Raw genomic sequence first — 22,293 nt, 5'->3', positions numbered from 1 at the left:
AGGTATATTGACATTGTGCCATGCTGACATATATATCAACATTATCAACTAATAAGTTATACTTATTAAGTACAACATGCTTCTATGGAATCTATGGTATTCAGAGTGACTGGTACGTTATGCGTAGTATATCCAGATATTCGTCCGTAAAGGTGTGTCAAGAACATGGTCGATCGGCCGGCCGTCGCGTAGATCGATGTCAACTTCAGATAGCTATGATTAGGTACTATTAGAAGTTGGAAGATAGGTAGATAATTAGTAGATACATATCAGGAGTTCTTTTGTAAGAAGAGCCATTTTTCCTCTGTTTACGAGTACCATTGAAATGTGGCTCTTCATTCAAAGACCTCCTCACATATCGAAATTCTTGAATGTTTTTCAATTTGGTGTAAATCTCACCTTCCTTCAAATCAACGGGTCCATTTCGGTATAGTTCAAAAACCCGAGATATCCTATCTTCAGAAATTATCAAATTTAATAGTTAAAGACCCATAATCATCGAAGTAGTAAAGATATCTAAAGCAGCTCGTTTTAGCATAACTAAGAGCGGGCCAATTAGGAACACAATGTATGGGTTTCAAATTATCATAACGGTTTCCAGAAGTTCTTTTTATTTTCTAGAAACCACATCGACCTCACCATTGTTCTAGAAATTTCATTGTGGATTCGTTCCTCATATTTAACATTTTGTGAAAAATATATGTATGTGCTAGAAAATATTTTTATCTGACTATGACTGCCCAATGTGTCTGATATTCTTTCAAAAGCTTACAAACACACAACTTTACATTTTCTAGAAACCACATCGACCTCACCATTGTTCTAGAAATTTCATTGTGGATTCGTTCCTCATATTTAACATTTTGTGAAAAATATGTGCTAGAAAATATTTTTATCTGACTATGACTGCCCAATGTGTCTGATATTCTTTCAAAAGCTTACAAACACACAACTTTACAATTTTCTAGAAACCACATCGACCTCACCATTGTTCTAGAAATTTCATTGTGGATTCGTTCCTCATATTTAACATTTTGTGAAAAATATATGTATGTGCTAGAAAATATTTCTAACTGACTATGACTGCCCAATGTGCCTGATATTCTTTCAAAAGCTTACAAACACACAACTTTACAAATGTAAAATTTACATTTTGGGAGGCTATTTCTACATAGCTTCTCTTATTTTCCCTTACCATAATTATCTTTTCCTCTGAGTCCCTTTATCTCAGGAGTCTAAACAAGTAAACAAGATCTCATTTAGCTCCATGGTATATCTTTCTCATTTCACATGTCGAATAGGAAGGACACTAGCAGCTGATCAATTTGAATTTATTAGGAATCAAAACAGTAGGAATTATTCACCTAATGAGATATCCACAAGGTCTTTCAAATCCACTGGTGACTCATTCCCTGATATCAACTAAGACTCAAGGTCTTTCAAATCCACTGGTGACTCATTCCCTGATATCCAATATCCACTAAGACCCACTAATCGATTATTCATTCCAGTAGCAATGTTTATTCTAATCAAAACGAATGTTTATTTTGTTCAAACATAACGAGAGGGTCATGACCTCAGTTCAGTAATAGCATCCTTACTGAATGACATAGACACAGCTGGGTTACCAAGTTCGAATCTTGAAAGGAAAGTATTGAAGCAAATAGAAAGTTTTCTTCTGAGGGTGCCGATCTGGTTGGCGCTCATTAGGGTAATGAGTATCTTGTTTGGTGATAAGCTGATGATCCAGAAAAGTTTTGCGGAGCTCTTGGCAAACCATATTCCCAGATTGGCTAACCAGGATATTCTACCTGGAGCTCTCTTAGGAGAACCACTCACTGTCAGATAGACCTAACGACAGGTACACCTGATCAGGTAGACCTGACAGATGGACCTTTTCAGCCGTATTACAAAAAAGTAGTTATTCGCTTCTTAGCAGACCAATACCAAGAGTAGTGTAGATCAGGAACTTCAAACCAGACAAACTTTTCGCAACATTGTTTTTTTCTCACAGACTTACCGCTATGGGATAATTTCATAACTCCTAATGCTTCTCCGTGCAATAATTACAAACACATTTCTCAATTTGAATCTTGAATTTCTCAATGCGTGAAGTTCTATAAATCTGGTCTCGTATTGTAATTCCTTGTCACGCTGAGCGTATAAAGTGCATTTTACTATTGGTTGAATGCTGGATATAGTGTTATTATTGAATTAACGTATTCTTCCCGCCTGGAGCCTCCAGGATTCAAAGACCTGTGAATGGTGTAACCCGTCATATGACTCGCTGTTGTAGTGAGGCAAGTTAGCTACAGTTTTATTTATTTTTTAAATTGTACCTTATATATAAGTCCTAAAGGTTGTAAAAATATGTGCGTAAAATTACCAAAGATATACATAGACCTTGTTTAGACTGCGGAATGAAAGAAATTTCCAAACACCTTATTTCTTCACGTTGTTGTACCACAATACTAGTGAACTGTTATCCAATGTGCGTTGTAAACTGTCACACAGCTTTTATTTTCCTGCGCCATACAACAACTCAATGTGTGCCTTAGTTTGTCCTTGGCTGCCATCATTATGAGCTTTGTAATCGAAGGAAATTTGACATCAAGTAAATCTGTTTATCCTCTTGTCCCCTTGAAACCACACGTCTACCATCTCTGCCATCTCATTAACTCACTTTACTATTCATCACATGTGAAGGAAAAGTTCATGGAAAGAATCCAAAAGCACGGCCAAAGAAAATATTCGCAGACATGCAGGAGTTCATAAATTGTCATTCAGTACATTGAAGAATGTGGCAATTAAGTGATAGTGACGATTGATTTCATAGGCAAAAGTCAAGACCTAGCCTCCAGATATTGATGTCTTACCCTTCGCTGTCACGTTTCTCCCTCTTGGCTCTTCAGTATCTTCTTGATTTGGAATAGATCAGTTGCGCTTACTTGTGTGATGTTTCAAAGTCATAGAGCAGGAAAAATGAGGACCAACGGGATTTTTCTTTTTCCTCTACGACTTCTAGATACCGAGATAAATCGATTTAAAAAATACCGGTAAATCGTAAAGTTTGACGTCACGGCATATGCTCCCGTAGGCGATGACGTCATAATTCATTACTCCCGCTTCGTTTGTTTGTGCGCAAGCGTTTCTGCGCATTTTGACGTTAAGTCTGACGTCACAACTCTTTGAACTTTTTAATTAGAACGGCAATTAAAAATTGAATTTTCGACCTTTTAAAGTTACTTTTTCGGAGTTTTGACTTCAGATTTGGATTTTTCACAACTTTTTACGTAGGAATCAACCTTTTATTCATAATTTTTACCCAACTGCAACTGCTCCATTGACCCCCTTCTGATTTCTCTGGTCAAATAATTACCAAATGCTGAATATTTGTTCGCCCTTTTTTCCCCGAATTCATTTAATGACAAGTTTCTGAGGCCGAAGGATTCGAATGGCTTAATGAAGAAGTCTGTCTATCCATTCAGTTCTGTATCTATGGCGTGAAATATAAATAACAGAGTGCCATTTACATTGTCACCCTGGGGGCAGTTGTATTCAATGAAGATTAGACAGAGGTATTAAGCTGAACATTAGATAGGATCTATTTTTGTCTATTATCTCTATTGAGGTATTGCTTGGGCATAGATGGGATTTTCTATTCATTAGTTGTGCCCGTACATTGCTGGATGAATGCAGATGTTGCATTGTATGGTGAAGAAAAATGAGCTTGTACAAAACATTTTATACATACATAGCTATTTAGATGTAAGAGGAAATTATGATGATGATGCTACAAGTAGTATGAATGCCCTTGGAAAAGAAACTCGACAAAAAATTAAAAGATCTTTTATTGAAAAGCAATAAAGTAGAGGTAATAAGGGGAAAAACTGAAACATGAGATTCAAGTGTGTGTGCAAAAATTGGTTTGCAATGTAGCTCAGCTTTCTTCTTGTCGTTCATAACGCACTTACCTTCGCCAATAACGAAATCGAAAGGTAACAACGTACATTTTCTCAAGTAGGTAGGTAAGTTCTAAGTATGTACTGCTAGGTACTAGTTAAGATTTCAATGGTCAATGGCAGATGATCGCTTGAGAACAACCCAATCGACGAATATTCCCACAAGCTCACTCAGATAGTAAACCACATAAGTACCTACTTGATTTGCAAGTGATACGTTTACCGATATAACTTGGTCAATATCATTCTATAATGCCCAGTTTGGACTGAACCATTACGGTCTATCGGTACCTTCATACTACTTGAATATCATTGGACTAAACCATTTATTCGGTCAATATCATATACTACTTGTTGGCTCCGTAGAATCTAGAGGTATCGATTGATGTGAGATTGACTGCTTGGCAGTTAGCACTTATTCTAGGCATGGTCTCAATGCTTAGCTTCATGTTTCGAGGGTCAGGGACATGTACTCCACTAATTGGACCTGTTGACCCAATTCCACATTTGGTGGTCTAAGGGTCGTCGGGTCAGTGATAAACGAAATTTTCGGTCAAGTCGGATCAAGGGCAGAATGTGGTCAGTGTGGAATGGAATACCGTTAATCATCTTGTTTGTCCTGTTGGAATAGGTGGAGTTTCTCTTCCGCAGTCCGCTACAGCAGTTGAAACACTTACGTATTCAAAAGATTGCTGTCTGAAAACCATCAGATATTGGATTTGTGGCTGTTTAAACACTTTCAACTCCAAAGCTAAGTGTCCATTGTTAATAAATATTGCTCAAGTTGGGTTGCGCTAGAGACTTGCTGTGTGTAAACAGTACATTGTTGCGCAACATTTATTGTAATTAGACTCTTTGCTGAAGCCTTTTAAGATGGTTTCTCAGGGGACAGTCTGACAGTAAACAAAAGTAAGATATATCACACTGTTCAAGACCATACCTAGATAATGTGGATGTTGGGTCAATGATTCTTACTAATGGATATGATATATCAGTGTACCAGGATTACTTATGATTGATTGAAGACCGATTCAGCAATATGTATCCACTGTTATGAACATGGTAGCGATGAATGGACCATAATGACGATTGTTATTGTACTCAAAGACTTGAAAACATTTCACATTAAACACCGCCTAAGAATCAAATAGAAACGATGTACAAATTGGGATCGCCTAAGCATCTTTCAAACAGAAATGGTTGAGAATTTGAGATTTATTTTACTGTCAATAAAGAAATGATAATGTGTTTCTATTTCATGATTCATACTTTTGTTTCCCAATTTTAATTTTCTAATCTCATGTGCAAATATTTACATATATTGAAGTTTCTCAATGAAAAAGTATATAAAGTACTAAAATATTTTCACAAAGTGCATTTCATTTCATATTAAATTCAATAATTTTGTAGAATAATATCATGTCTGTGTGTATTTTGTTTTTCACAAGGCTTTTTTTTCTGTACACGAATATAAAGATCAGCAAAGGTATTTGATCAAATTTTATAGTTTAATTTTATTTGATCAAAATTATGCTTAAGTCTACCAGCCTTTATTCTCAAGGGATTCAGTCAGTCTTTTTCAATTTTGAGAATGCTTCTATCCTTGAATCTTTCTGCTTTCTTACCTACAAAATAAATGTTCTTTCTTTTATGTTGAGACTTAGCGTCTCCAAAATGAAAAAGGTTTCTGAATAACTATACTAAACTTATCTTCCTAATGAACATTCGGTAATTATTCAGAAGCCACGGCAATGGAAAAAAAAGCTCCTTTTTGTGTTTTACCTAAACCTATTATAACACTGGTCACTGCTCACTTGTGACAGCTCCTTTTTGTAGCAAGTTTCCATTGACGTGACTTCTGAACAAGTACCGAATATTTTATTGTCTTTATCTCTATCACTCTCTGGGTTGTTTCTGTCGCACGCTCTCATTTAGGTGGGGAGGAAATGGTAGCTATGACGTCATCCGACTATGGAAAGCCTACCCACGCTCAGCATGTGTACTTGCCTTACTATCAAGGCCAAATGCAGTACACACGTAAGTTGGCCTGCCCTTTGGTACTTTTGCCGTCTCTTCTTATCTGTCTCTTTATGCAACTGCCCCTTTATAGCACTTCTTATTAGATCTTATTTATGCAATTATTATTATTATTATATTTATTATTATATTATTATTATATTTCTGACATGCAAGATGAAGTATGACCTGTCACTATACATTTATATAAAAAAAAACTAATTGCCCCTTAAAAGCACTTATTTGATCTTATTACCTACTGTTCCTTCATATTTATACCAACTTGTTATTAATTTAATTTACTATTATTTTATTTATTTATTTTTCTAAACATTTTATTAGCACCACCTGTATTGTTTCTATGCACCGCTTTTAATTTCTAATAGTTCTTTATAGGATTTTTTATGATGTCTTTTGGGACAATATTAGCAATGTTTTTATTTTTAACTTTCTTATATATTTATTTATTTTTATGTACCATAGGAAAGAGGGAGAAGGTGAGATTACTCCCAAGTCCCAAAAACGTATGAGCTTAAAATTGACGCAAAAATTTGGGAGTAAACTCATACTTGTCTAGTCTTTAAGAAGATAGTAGTCGAGTTCATACATAAGAAAGGACATACACACAGTAGTAGGTTAGATTAGAGCGTTACCAATTTATTCACCGAACCTAGCTAACTGAATGTACCTATGTACATAGTTACATACATGGGTAGCTCTCATACTCTATCTCTGTAACTAGTTATTCAGTAAACCTAATGGTCCAAAAGTGCTGGTCCATTATACCTCTGAACTGGGTAACGATACTGTACCTACTACATCTGTCCATCAGGATTAGACTCTATCTCTGTAACTAGTTATTCGGTAAACCTAATGGTCCAAAAGTGCTGGTCCATTATACCTCAGTTCCAACGTGTTGGTCCATTATACCTTGATCGGAACGTGTGTTTCGGAAAAAAGCTTCCGACCGAGGTCTGTCAGACCGTCTAAAAAACCTGGAACGGAAACTTTTTCTGACAGAAAAAAAAACATCCGAAAGTGCAAAATCTATCCAGTTAGCTAATCTTTATTTATTATTATTATTATTTTGAGCTCTTCCAATGTAACACAACATTGTTGAATGTAAATGCTGAAAGACACGACAATCAAGAGTCACGTTAACTCGTTAAGCAGTTTGCTGATTAACAATTTACCAAGTTCTTCTAATGGTCACTTTACGCTTTGCAATTGACTCGTGATGGACAGAACAGAAGAATTAGTGTTAAGTCATGCATCCAATGGTAGAAACAGGTACATCAAATGGTAGATATGGGACCAGTGAGCCACTGGCGTATATCCATTTCCGCAGGTCCTGGACGAATAGGGTCCCCGCAGGAACAATTATAAAAACACAACCCAAAGTTGTAACTTCGCCGAGAATTGGGAATTTAGCTCATCCATAAAGGGAATTTAGCTAAAAAGGTTTGATAGTAGGCACTTAAACTACTGAGGTCCTATCTTCCTCAAATCGAAGAGCGAAGCACAGGGTAGGAGAAAGCCAGCCGTTCCAAGAACGAACCTTATCTGTTTAGGACAAAGTCCGCCCTGGGCGGGATTCGAACCAGTGACCTAGCGCTTACAAGATAGCTACCCTCCAATGTAACGAGGCTGGCTTTAAAGGTCCATAAATGAAGTAATATACTAAACCAATTGGGAGCATTTACGCTCTTCTTCCTCTCAAGTTAATCTACTATTTACCCCGGGCCCCCCCCAGGCGCTAGGTGAAACATTTTTGGGGGTTCCTAAAAAAGTATAATATGTGCCCCTGAAAAAGTATATACGGCCCTGAAAACTTACACCACTGTGATGGGCACTTTATCTTACCTTCGCATGTGTCGAATCACCTGGCTGTTTGGGACATGCACAGAATGGGAGATATCCTAATTGTCCAATTCATGAAATACACTTGCTGAACGTATATCGGGGTAATTATGTATGTGCAATTGCAATGACTAGATGGGGGAAAAACTTGTGCACCTGTTTGCCTTGTCAGGTAGGTAAACTATAAGTTTTGATGTTGAAAAAAGTTGTTTACAAAATGTTTGTAAACAGTAACCAGATCGATCGGTGTCTTCAAATAGGTACGAGTACCTAGGTGTTTTTTTGTAGTCCTTCGTTGTTGGTTGAATTGGATCAATGTTACAATGCCATATAAAAAGTGCTACAAAGAAATTTCCTCATGACTGAAATCGGTTTAGGGGGCACATTTCACTTGACTGCAATTAATTTGTACCTATCTACCTTTGTGCGTAGGCTATCTGCAAATTTTCAAGTGTAAATTGGTTTTGTGAAATAGGACCCAGATCAATTACGGACTTTCTTTGCCAAAAAAATAGTCAAACTACTCTCTAAAACACTACACTTACTAGAGAGGCCATAAATCTATCAAATAGTCACAGAATCATTAATTCATTACTTCATATGGAACGTTTTAATTCGAAATCCACACTCCATATCCATAATTTGCCCAGGGCAATCTGGCAATATCAAAAAATCCACCGGTCACTTTGATAGGAAAATTAGTAATTGCCCAAGGCAGTACACTTCTGAAAAATCGGTTTTTGGCCTGTATCGTGTTGAATAACGTGTAGCAGTTTGTGATTCGATTGTCAAAATATTTAAATTTCAATTTGACTTGAAGCTAAATGTTGGATATAACCTAATATCACTTATAAATCTTATGTTATCCTATGTTCAACATGTTACAGGAACTTGTTTTAATGAGTTGTGTGATGGATTGTAGAACTTTTTTTTGCCGAATGTTTGGACCAGGTTTGTTTACAAACACGAGCTGTAGGGGGTCGAACGGTGTCTTCAATATGTAAATTATACACTATTTAGTGAAAATATTTAACTTGAAAACATTTTTTTTTTTTTTTTTTTTTTTTTTTTTTTTTTTTTTTTTTTTTATTTTTTTTTGTTTATTTAAAAATTTTTTTTTTTTTTTTTTTTTTTTTTTTTTAAGATTGTTCGGTTTATAGGTAGCTAGAGATCTGTTTATAGGGAGAATGAATAGGTAATGAGTGGGCCACACTTGCTAAAAAAATTGAAGATTCCAAAGAGAAAGAAAATGCAGACAGATAAAAATTGTACTTCAGAATTTCAGGAAAGAACGAAATTTGAGGAGTACCTACTCTTGAGTGGAATCTCTCACTTGAATAATACGGGCATGTAAAATGTAAGGAACTTTGTTCTGTAAATACAGACTAAAAACAAGAAAAAAATCTACTTCCTACGTAACATTGCAAAAAAGTTTGAAAATTATACGAAACAACTTTCTTTTAGTATTACATAAAAACTGAACCTAAACCCTACGGAGATATGTACCTGTGTATGTTTGTACATATGCAGATCTAATCTAAACTCTTTGAAAGACTTTAAGTTACCGTAAAGGATGTCTTAAAACAGATACCATATCTAATGAGTTATTCGACCATCACAGAAGTTTTTGCTGATTCTAATCGGTTACTATCCATGCCAAATAAAAAGGAAAGTTTTAAGAGAGGTCAGTTAGAAATTTGAGGTTTGGGATGGTCGATTGAGTTTTGATTTATTGTTTAATGGGCGGAGTTACCCATATGGGTTCGTGTAATGGGTTGCCCATACATAAGATAGTATAGACCCGAGGGTAAATAGTCAAATTTTTCTCTTCAGTCAGATTTTTCCGGCTCTATGTCTATTTTGGCTACCCTGTTTGTATGTCCGTGTGTTTGTCACGGAAGGCAGCACTTCCCTAACGGTCTGTATTGGCAATAGATTGGCAGTCCGCAGATTCAGTGGTCAAGTCAATTGATTCGTCATTATTTTTAATTGAATCGATGAGTTGTCCATTTTATGCAAATGAAAGAAGGGAAAGAAGCTAAGAACTAAAGATCGTGTTGTTAACACTTTGAGCGTCACGTTAGTCATTTACATGAATGAGACTAGTGATACCACATAGTCCGAAATTACAGCTTTTTTGCTTGGACACTCAAAGTGTTAATGTCAATTCAATGAAGATATATTTTCATTGAATTGACATTAACACTTTGTATAAATTCAAATTCAATTTTAGCAGATCAATATCTAATTCTTAGGTCTTATCAGAGTATGTTAGTTTGTTAAGCTTACTTATGTAGCTAATTTTTGCTATCTGCTGCTTTGGCTTTCTTGCTTTCTAATTTGCACTTGCTTTTTGCTTGCATAACCCTGTGCTTTCGAAGGATATTGGGTGAATAAATACACAGGAGGTAAGTACGATACACAAACTGTTATTTGAATTGTTTAGTACACATGTTAAATACACTTGGGTACACCTTCATTGAAATACGAAAAATTTCACAATGAACTTTCCAAACTTAATCTTGTTTTGAAATCTGATTCTTCCCACCCCTAAACAACAGAAGTTTCAGGACAAACCTATCACTGATTTTCTTCATGATTCATTATTGAAGGAACTCAAAACGAATTATAAGATAAACAAATAAAACACAACAAACTGATTTAGAAAATCAAGAGTGGAAAACCAGTAAGGACCCTTTCCATTCCTATTCTGGGAGAATAAACCACAAACAGAGATTGCCTGCGGGATAGGATAAACCTAACGAAAACAGACTGCAGTCATTATTGTCTTCATGGCTTATTACTAAAACCTATCACTGATTTTCTTCATGATTCATTATTGAAGGAACTCAAAACGGATTATAAGATAAACAAATAAAACACAACAAACTGATTTAGAAAATCAAGAGTGGAAAACCAGTAAGGAGCCTTTCCATTCCTATTCTGGGAGAATTGCCTGTGGGATAGGATAAACCTAACCAAAACAGACTGCAGTCATTATTGTCTTCATGGCTTATTGCTAAACCTATCACTGATTTTCTTCATGATTCATTATTGAAGGAACTCAAAACGGATTATAAGATAAACAAATAAAACACAACAAACTGATAAACTGATTTAGAAAATCAAAAGTGGAAAACCAGTAAGGAGCCTTTCCATTCCTATTCTGGGAGAATAAACCACAAACAGAGATTGCCTGCGGGATAGGATAAACCTAACCAAAACAGACTGCAGTCATTATTGTCTTCATGGCTTATTACCGAAGAACAAAAGTGCATAATATGACGGTATATCCTCTGGAACGTATATGAATATAGATCATTCATTGAATGCCCGGATGACTGGGCCGTATATAAATAATGTATGAATCCGTTCGAGCAAGCTCGGAATAATAATCAAGTTCATTGATTCATACGTGAACTATGCTGGTATATGATTATTTTATGCATACAAACCCGAACAATATCAAGAAATAAGACAACTCCCATCGTCTCTCGAAATACATTTGGCTATCACATATCACAAACCTCAGACATATTTACATTTTTTTTCATCGCTGGAACTGTAAAGTTTCAGGATAGGAATTGAGATTTTGTTGGTTTCAACATGATTATGTAGAATCAGTACTAATTTAATAAGACTGACAGTTCATAACTTGGAGAATAGAAAACAATCTTGTTTATGCTGCCAGCACAGGACTGAAAAGTCTCTTTAACCCTGCAACTAAATGGAGTAAAACAGCTGATTAACGACTATCAAAGCAGGTGGAACAGATAATGAACAAAGTGCTCGGAACCAATATGGGTTGCAACACAGAAACAGTGAGTCTAGAAGAAAAAGGCACAGGTACAGATAGGAACGGTGAGTGATATTGCTGCGTTTCTTGTAATTGTGACTCACAATCCAAAGCGTTTTGCACATACAACTTGCACAATCTGCAGCGGAGATAATTGGACATATTAGAAAATTAATAAGTGGTATTCACCCAGGCCGTTTTCGGGACCTGGGCTCCTCAAGGGGCTCCGGAAGCAGCAATTCCTAATTAGGTAAATTGCGCTGTAATATCATGAGTAAAAAATAAATAATAATAATAATAATGTTGGTAATTCGCCCTGGGCCTCGAATAGGCTGAGAACGGCCCTAGTTTCTGTGCTTGGTGGTCATCATTTGCCATATACTATCTGTACCTCAAGATCTTTTTGATTTCTGTGTACACATTTGTCATGGTCTTCTATGCTACACATTGTCTACGGGTAGATTTAATTTTCCTTCGCCGACATTATGCAGACTAAGCTTGGTATGTAGTACTAATGACACAGTTTCCCTAGATCTCTTTTCGCTTAAATTCTCCGTTCACTCTGCTCTTGAAAGAAACGTCTTAAGAGGGAAAAAATTGATCGCCTAATGACAGTTGATGATTGTGAGACTGGTCTATCAATATGTGCTACATTTTTGTTTGGATAGATACGGCAATCTCTATTGCACTCGCTTAAACCCGCGTTTTGGTTGAATCTCGAATTTCCGATGGTTTTGGGATGGTAGACGATTTGTCCCTAGGTCCCGATGGTAGTCCCTTAGATATTAGAGTGTAGTTCCCTCTTTGAAATCTTCGACAATTGGATAGATACGGCAATCTCTATTGCACTCGCTTAAACCCGCGTTTTGGTTGAATCTCGAATTTCCGATGGTTTTGGGATGGTAGGCTATTTGTCCCTAGGTCCCGATGGTAGTCCCTTAGATATTAGAGTGTAGTTCCCTCTTTGAAATCTTCGACAGAAAATTCCACCAAACTTCCACTCGAAGTTTGGCTGTGAAGTTTGGCAAGACCATAGATGTTAGCACCCATTGTGGCCCATTCTAAAAACGTGTTTCACAAGAACCTTATAAGTCAGGCCTAAAATTAATGAACTTGTAAAGTTTGATAAATGAATCCAAAAATTCCACCAAACTTCCACTCGAAGTTTGGCTGTGAAGTTTGGCAAGACCATAGATGTTAGCACCCATTGTGGCCCATTCTAAAAAGTGTTTCACAAGAACCTTATAAGTCAGACCTAAAATTAATGAACATGTAAAGTTTGATAAATGAATCCGAAGCCAATTTCACAGCTGTCAGAGAAATATCAACTTGGCAACCTCGTATAATGAATGCACTGGTGAAATCATTCTTGGTTGAACCCAAGAAGTGAGATTAGCAGATAAGCCCAAAACCAGGCAGTTTAAGTCAGCACATATCTATAGGTTTACTTACAAATCTTACTATGTAAACTCTTAGTATGTAAAGGTTAATGTTTATCTGGGCTCTTTTATGTCATGGGTCTAATGCGTGAATCTGGTTCTCTTTAATACATTGTAAGCACAAGAATACATTGGTATTATAAACACAAGTCATGTTTTAATAAAACTTCTAATACATATTGGTATACAGAGAACTGTTTTTTTGCATAGGTGTAAATTAGGTGAAGCACATTTTGATGTGTTATTCATCAATTTTAGAGAAACATTAAACAGCTGAAATTAATGGACCTAGTTCCTATACAACCACACATGGTCGAATTTTTGCCAAGTTGAAGAAATTGCTAAGAGCTTTTCAAATTTAAAACCCAGAATGTTAGTATTGGATCATAAATCAGAAGTTTTCAGGTAGATACTTTATTTCTTTTCTAAAATTGATATTTATTGAAACATATTTCGGCAGATTACTTAGGCCAGCCACTCACTGTCAGGTAGTGAGGCAGACCTGACAGGTACGGCTGAAAAGTTGCGTCCGTCAGGTCTGCCTGATACCTGATTGTGAGTGGCTGGCCTTAGCTGCATAGCTAGCATAGCTCCTTGGTTCTTTGAGCTAAATATGTATATCTTGGCTTAACCTAGAATGTCCTAGAATCAAAAAGAGGTGATTGAGGATTAACCAACAAATTAGCATGAACTGCTCAACAGTACCACACAATACCATGGCCCCCTTTTATTATAGGATAAATATGTATATCTTGGCTTAACCTAGAATGTCCTAGAATCAAAAAGAGGTGATTGAGGATTAACCAACAAATTAGCATGAACTGCTTAACAGTACCACACACAATATCATGGCCCCCTTTTATTATAGGTACATCAGCCTTAATACGTGCAATTATAACAGCTACTCTAAACCTACTTGCACCTACTAACATTGAACTCTGCGTATAATTATTCAGACAGCACTATAATTCTTTCACTATGACTATATTCCATATTGTTTTACTGCTGTATTATTTTTTACAACTCGTAACCTCACTTAGCCAATGAATCCGAAGCCAATTTCACAGCTGTCAGAGAAATATCAACTTGGCAACCTCGTATAATGAATGCACTGGTGAAATCATTCTTGGTTGAACCCAAGAAGTGAGATTAGCAGATAAGCCCAAAACCAGGCAGTTTAAGTCAGCACATATCTATAGGTTTACTTACAAATCTTACTATGTAAACATTGTAAACTCTTAGTATGTAAAGGTTATTGTTTACCTGGGCTCTTTTATGTCATGGGTCTAATGCGTGAATCTAGGTTCTCTTTAATACATTGTAAGCACAAGAATATATTGGTATTATAAACACAAGTCATGTTTTAATAAAACTTCTAATACATATTGGCATACAGAGAACTGTTTTTTGCATAGACGTAAATTAGGTGAAGCACATTTTGATGTGCTTTTAGAGAAACATTAAACAGCTGAAATTAATGGACCTAGTTCCTATACAACTACACATGGTCGAATTTTTGCCAAGTTGAAGAAATTGCTAAAAGCTTTTCAAATTTAAAACCCAGAATGTTAGTATTGGATCATAAATCAGAAGTATTCAGGTAGATACTTGATTTCTTTTCTAAAATTGATATCTATTGAAACATATTTCGGCAGATTACTTAGGCCAGCCACTCACTATCAGGTAGTGAGGTAGACCTGACAGGTGAAAAGTTGCGTCCGTCAGGTCTGCCTAATACCTGATAGTGAGTGGCTGGCCTTAGCTGCATAGCTAGCATAGCTCCTTAGTTCTTTGAGCTAAATATGTATATCTTGGCTTAACCTAGAATGTCCTAGAATCAAAAAGAGGTGATTGAGGATTAACCAACAAATTAGCATGAACTGCTCAACAGTACCACACAATACCATGGCCCCCTTTTATTATAGGAACATCAGCCTTAATACGTGCAATTATAACAGCTACTCTAAACCTACTTGCACCTACTAACTTTTTAGAATGGGCCACAATGGGTGCTAACATCTATGGTCTTGCCAAACTTCACAGCCAAACTTCGAGTGGAAGTTTGGTGGAATTTTTTATTCTAATTTGAATTTAGCTCAGAAATCTCAGAATAATACTCGTATATTGTAGAATTCTATGATGTAAGATCACAGAGAAAAAGTTCTTCATTGGATGGTATGTATTCTGTTAATATTTTCTTCTCCAAAGAATATACATCAGAAAAGCAATGGTGAGCTATTTTAAACCAACATTCGCATTAATGAGAACAAAGAGATAAACTTATTTAGATACCTTGGTGATACCAAGGAGAAAGCTACCCTCTGGTGAGGAAAATGCTATTTTAGGTAACCATTTGGCTCCAATACATAGGATAAAATAGAAATTTGTACGAGTTTTCCTCGTAACTACGTTTTTATCCCATATCTTTTGAATACAACAATAATGATTAATAACAAAGATAACGATAAGTACCACTTACCACTCGCAGTACTATAACTTCGGAACAAATACATAACAGGGAATAGACAGTTGAAAAAACACCATTTGAATGTTCAAGATATATTATTATTCTAATTTATCAGTCATCATATTTAGGTAATTCGGAAACGAATTAGGCTATTCGGATAAAGAGGTCTACCAGAGATCTTTGAGAGCTGTATCCAAATCAGGATTAGGAGTGACCATTTGGCTAAACGGATACTAGGTAGACCGAATTTCTGTCATGAAGAACCTGATATTTGAGGGAAGAATTTAACCTCATGTGAACATTATTTTGTCACACAGGACTAAACCAAAGTAGGTTATTACAAGGAGCAACTCACATATATTTGTCATACCTATACTCGTAAGAAGACAAGGGGTTCCTTTTGTATTTGACTTCAATATTTTTATTGCCTAAAGGTCCTAAAGTAATCACAAGTAATCACAAGAGAGCTACGCGTACGTATTACGAGTAGGTACCTACTTTTGGGGGGGGTCCAAAAAAAAAAAAAAAAAAAAAAAAAAAAAAAAAATCAGCCAATCAGAATGTTTAATCCAAGAGTTTAACTTAAATCGAGTTTAAACTCACTTTGTGGACCCTGTCATTAATAAATTATTCGGTAGTATTACTATTTTTTTTAGTCCGTTTCAGCAAGATCACTAAATTTTACCACCTAGCCCGTTTCAACAATATCACTAATTTTTATTTTATTACCTAGGTAGTCTGTTTAACACAATGCTATTGTATTTCGTATACTAACAGCGCGGCGCTTCGCTGGAGGCGAAATACTGTCAAGAGCTTATCTTTCTTATCAGTAATACAGGGTGGTCGATAAATAGATCGTTTCGGTAGGGGCCATTAGGCTTTTGGCTCGTTAAAAAATGGTATGTCCCCAGGCAAACTTTATTTGATGGAAAGTTGAAAGTAGACGCTACGTTATGTAGGTTTTATGTAGCTAAGTTTTTTCAATGTAAAAAGAAAAAAATAAATAATAAATTAATTAATAGAGATAAAATCAGAGGAAAATTATCTTTTTGAAAGATATCACATTTTTGCAACACCCTGTATATTGGGTTGTAGAGCGAATCTCAATAGCACATGAATATTTTTATTTACAATAAGTCACCTATTCGCGGTTTGCTCGTGGTATTCGCGGTTGGCTCGCGGTATCTGCGGTTGTTCGCGGTATTCGCGGGTTGTTCGCGGTATCCGCGATTTGTTCGCGGTATCCGCGATTTATGATTTCTCGTGAAAAGTTACATAGGAAAGACTCCTTGGTCATCTTAAATACTCGTACTCTAATGGAAACTTTTGTTGAAAAAAAAAAATACAACGTAACATATGATTATAATGCCAAAGGCTATTTACTTATTTATGTAAAAAAAATACTTTCTCATTAACTTGACCAAGTTCCCCATACATGGTAAAATCGTTGTCTAGGTCCGATTTTTAGAAAAGGTTAACCTTTAGAGACTAATATTCCAATGGGGCGAGTTTTATGTTGGGAACAGATTAGGTTTGCAGTTTCCTTTTTCCTAATGGCTTACCTTATTTTATAGTTGACTAGGGTTCTTAGTTGGGGATTATTATGGGGCTCAAGACACACGATGAGTCATCTTGAAAAAGCCTACGAGTGAGGCGAAACTCGAGTCGGTGTAAATAATAATCCCCAACTAAGAACCCTAGTCAAATAGAAAATAAGGTAAGCCATTGTGATAATATTTTTTCAATTAATTTTTGACGATTCGCGGAGTTCGCGAAATCCGCGAATCCTACCCAACCACACCGGGGATTTAGCTCTACTAACGGTGATGTTTTATTTATTTATTTATTTCACAAGTTTCCATTTATTTTTGATCGACAAAACTCTCAGAACATACATATATATATATATGGTATACCCATCCGAACAAGCAGAACTTGTGTCAAGGATGGGGAAATTTTTTGGTTTAAATTTCAATATAAATTTAAAAGCCTACGAGTGAGGCGAAACTCGAGTCGGTGTAAATAATAATCCCCAACTAAGAACCCTAGTCAACTATAAAATAAGGTCATCTTGAAAAAGCCTACGAGTGAGGCGAAACTCGAGTCGGTGTAAATAATATATAATCCCCAACTAAGAACCCTAGTCAACTATAAAATAAGGTAAGCCAATACCAACTACCTTTATTTTCTAAGGTTTTAAAAGTTTTCAAACCATGAATAACTTTTGAATAAAAAATCAGATGGGATTTTTAATCTTAAATGTAAAGAAAGCAAATAATGTTTCGTAAGTTAAAATTATTTGTACAGCAAATAATTTAAATTGAAGGAAGTAGGGACAATTTATACAGGCTGTTGCCGAAAAATTTTCGGGTCAATGCCAACTACCTTTATTTTCTAAGGTTTTAAAAGTTTTCAAACTATGAATAACTTTTGAATAAAAGATCAGATGGGATTTTTAATTTTAAATGTAAAGAAAGCAAATGATTAATATAGGAAAAAGAACAACGTCTTCACTTGACTAGTAATAGTTTACTAGTCAAGACTAGTTTACTAGTCAAGTGAAGACGTTGTTCTTTTTCCTATATTAATATGTTGCTACTTGACAGATTGACTCTCCTAGAGAAGTATGAAAGCAAATGATTCGTAAGTTAAAATTATTTGTACAGCAGATAATTCAAATTGAAGGAAGTAGGGATAATTTATACAGGTAATAGTTAACTTTATAATTGGAACTCTCCGCGTAAAATGGGAACGTCACTAATGATGTTTATCAAGATGCAGTTTTATCAATGTGGATTATGAAAGATGCAAGATGTACTTTAGAATCCGCCTACTGCATCTGGCTACTTATAATATAAGGAAGTAGTCCAGGCAACGTACAAATGAAGTAATGGCTTGTTCCTGAAAGCAAGCAACTTTGAACTCTTTTTCGTGGTTTGATGCACTGCACTGTGTAAAACGGCTAAGGTATTTATTGAAGAACTTCAGACTTTACACTTCAAATTTTACGAATATATAGAGGTATGTTTTTTTTTCCACTTCACCACGACTTTTAAAATTAAATAGGTATGTAAGCAATGCGCAACGTACAAATGAAGTAATGGCTTGTTCCTGAAAGCAAGCAACTTTGAACTCTTTTTCGTGGTTTGATGCACTGCACTGTGTAAAAGGGCTAAGGTATTTATTGAAGAACTTCAGACTTTACACTTCAAATTTTACGAATATAATTATAGAGGTATGTTTTTTTTCTACTTCACCACGACTTTTAAAATTAAATAGGTATGCAAGCAATGTTTTTAAAGGTTTTCTTGTGTAGCAAAAAGTCACATGTATTTTTTGTGATTTAAGTCCAAAATATTTAAATGAATGTCAAATGTTCGTTGCTTTGTTTAGTCACCCTGTATGAACATTATGGTTGAGTACAGTTATGAAGCATGTCTCTCACAACATGTTTTCAATCAAATCAAATTGAAAAAATATTGAGTAATTTATTCAACATGTGTAAATATGTTGTATATCTTAATGCATATGTTGTATTTGTATATCTTGTCTGGAACACATTGGTTCTGTTTACAAATCCATATCAGTTCAATGGACATATTTAATATGCCCATACATGTTATCAAGTCTTATAACATTAAATTAAATTGTGTCTAACTTAGTACGAATGTTGAGATAAAATGAGACAAAGTGAAACCTTTGTTAACAAAGTTACAATATTTAACTAGAAAGATTCAAAAATCCCTAAATTGAAGTAATCGATTGAAAAATAGAGTAGGTATTATAACATTAAATTAAATTGTGTCTAACTTAGTACGAATGTTGAGATAAAATGAGACAAAGTGAAACCTTTGTTAACAAAGTTACAAAATTTAACTAGAAAGATTCAAAAACCTCTAAATTGAAGTAATCGATTGAAAAATAGAGTAGGTTGAATGCTAGAAAGTAGAAAGCCTTCGTAACTTGACAATTTTTCATTTAGTTTATCTGCTTCTGTCACCATAACTATTGAACGGTTTGTACGATTCTAATGAAATTTGGCAAACATCTTAAACAATTACAGGACATTTGCTCTCAAACGGTTTGTCAGATTTTGATGTTTTTCATTTAGTTTATCTGCTTCTGTCACCATAACTATTGAACGGTTTGTACGATTCTAATGAAATTTGGCAAACATCTTAAACAATAATAGGACATTTGCGCTCAAACGGTTTGTCAGATTTTGATAAAACTTGTTGTGTCCACATTTGTGTTTCAGCCGGTGGTGTCAACGAGTACATTGTCAACAATCACCATGTCTACAACTCTCAACATTCGCCCAACAATATGTCCGTGATAAGCTCTACATCCGACAATGTGGACATAGCACGCACTCCCGTACATGTTGGGTGAGTACTTTGATTGTCTCTAGATTTACTTTCCCTTCCATCAGGATCTAAAAAATGTTAACGTCAAAAGATTGCTCATATACCCAAACTGCTCTTGTCAGTACTTGGTTCAGAAAATTTCTCTGGCTTCCAAAGGAGCAATTGCAGCATGAGCACAGACATAATTGAGTAGTGTAAACATTTAAACAATCTAGTACTTTGAACATTTAAACAATCTATGAATCTAGTTATTCTCAAGTACTTTGTGATAATCCTATGCTTTTTAGAAAGCTTTCATTGTTAGTCTATCTTGATAATTCGTGTCTAACATTCAATATAAATCCAAAATATTTCTGTAATATTAAAACTTATTTCGTAACTATTTTATTGTTGGAAAAGAAAAAAAAAAACATCAGAAATTGATTAGATACCTCGGGAAGTCCTCTCTCTCTCAGCCACCCTTTTCAAGACAACCCATCTCTGACGTTTCTCATTTATGTCCATCCCCTCTCCCCCCCCCCTCGTGTCTCTCTCCCAACCTTTCACTACATAGAGATCGCCGAGTCCGGGAATGACAAGACTAAGGTACGTTCTCGGTATGACGTCACACCCGGGAAGCGTTGGACATAGTCCAACGCTGAATGCTCAACGATTGTTATGTTTGATCAATCAGTGTGAGAAACCGAAGTACCATAGATGTTAGATAGAGGATATGAAGTAAAAAAGCTTTTTCAGGAGGAATTGGGTTTTTGATTTATACATAGCTTTAAGTAAAACCATCATCCAGGAATGATCGGCCTTGACGGTTAGCTGTTTAGGACAATTGTGAGCAGTAGAAATCATTCTTGAAAAAAGAAGAAAACTTCTAGATGTTTTCATAATGGAAGTTTAGATACCTCAAACTAAATTTTGAGTTGTTTAACAAAACGTTGAGCTTCCGTTGAGTTTTCCAACTTGTCCTCGGTGTGTTCACAAACTCAAACTTTTTGCAACCGGTTTGACACACTTACTATGATTATTTTGATTTTGAGTTCTGACAGTTTCTAATAATCTCTTGACTTTTGTATTAATATATTTCTTTCCGTTTTCAAAACAGCATTTTATGTCTCTAGCACCTCGCAGTACATTGCAGCAAAACTTATGTACATATAATTTGTGAATATTTTTTTGGGAAAAAGCGGCTTTGACTCCTGAATGAATGAAGGATGCTCTATCTAACATGGCTAACCTAATGAGTTATAACTAGATGAACCTTATTGGCAACTGTCCATATTCATATGTACTAAATAATATACATAAAAGTTGTATACTTATAATATTAAACTATTTCTTTCACGTGCCTGTTACTCACAATGCACAATATAAAACAGACCATAAATTACAGTTACTAATGCCAAAAGGATGTAAATTTGTGCGGATTTAACAGTAATGCAATTTCACACGGTCTAAGGTGCTGATAAAATGTAAATTAATAACAAAGTAAATTTGTGCGGATTTAACAGTAATGCAATTTCACACGGTCTAAGGTGCTGATAAAATGTAAATTAATAACAACCTATTTTTAATCTCTTAACCCATTCGTTATAAATATCAGTATAGAGAGTCATATTTATTAGAGAAATTGATAGGCATTTTCCTAATCATGTTGGGATTAATTTTTCTGTGAGCGAACTTTTGGGGTAGCGTTTCTTGTTGTAAAATTGTAATAACATTCAAGCAGAGACATTCATGGTTTACCACTAAAAAAAAAGAACTTCTTGATTATATTCAAGGACAGCTAAATTCCCTCAAAACCCTCAAATCAGCTCTGATGTAATTTACACTAAACTACAGAATCAGCTGCTGAAAAACGAAAATCATGCACCTTAGATCAAGTTCGATGAGTCAATGGTGAATCGTCTTAGATTCTTAGAACACAAAGAATTTTCATTGACTCTTACGGCTGATTTTTAGTGTGCCTCAAAATACATAGTATCTAACTATCTAGCGGTGTTTTGAGCCATTAGCTGATGCTGGAAATCCTACCCGATAACATCAACAATAGGAAAACCTCTCCTAAATCCAACTCAGTATTTGTTCAAGGTTACCCACACTGGACAGTGTTAACTTATAGTGATGACTTCAACACTTGAAATATCCAGCACGTTCTAACACATTCTTACATGTCTACTTTTTGGTCCTTATAGGGTCATCTGGGTCCTCTATTATCCTTTAATTGATGCGGGCCCTATAGGGAGTATAGGTCGTCGCAAAGCCTTCTTTAAAAAAGGTTTTATTTGCATAATAATATTAATAATTATAAACCCTACCGATGAGATATGAAGAGCTGCCATTCTTGCTGTAGTAAAGGACTTTTCAGTCTTATCGAGCAGGATAAGCAAGGTAC

The 22,293-nt window shown here is 35.4% G+C and overlaps 1 protein-coding gene across 2 annotated transcripts in view; it reads left to right on the top strand.

The window, feature by feature from the left end:
- Positions 1–19,936, top strand: part of LOC103518521 (ankyrin-3-like) — a 30,793-nt gene extending 10,857 nt beyond the window's left edge. The window contains exon 4 of one of the 2 annotated variants that reach the window (XM_008483595.3): positions 19,799–19,936. In XM_008483595.3, the coding sequence (XP_008481817.1) occupies positions 19,799–19,932 (134 nt within the window). In that variant the 3' untranslated portion in view covers positions 19,933–19,936. Of the gene's footprint in view, positions 1–5,897; positions 6,101–19,798 lie in introns of those variants that run through there. The other variant, XM_026830286.1, reaches the window with a different exon arrangement.
- Positions 19,937–22,293: the final 2,357 nt, after the last annotated feature.

Source organism: Diaphorina citri, unplaced genomic scaffold, assembly GCF_000475195.1.
Source record: "Diaphorina citri unplaced genomic scaffold, Diaci psyllid genome assembly version 1.1 scaffold2226, whole genome shotgun sequence".
Lineage (NCBI taxonomy): Eukaryota > Metazoa > Arthropoda > Insecta > Hemiptera > Psyllidae > Diaphorina > Diaphorina citri.
The sequence above is the reverse complement of the archived record's forward strand: the minus strand, read 5'-3'. Positions and strand labels throughout refer to the sequence as shown.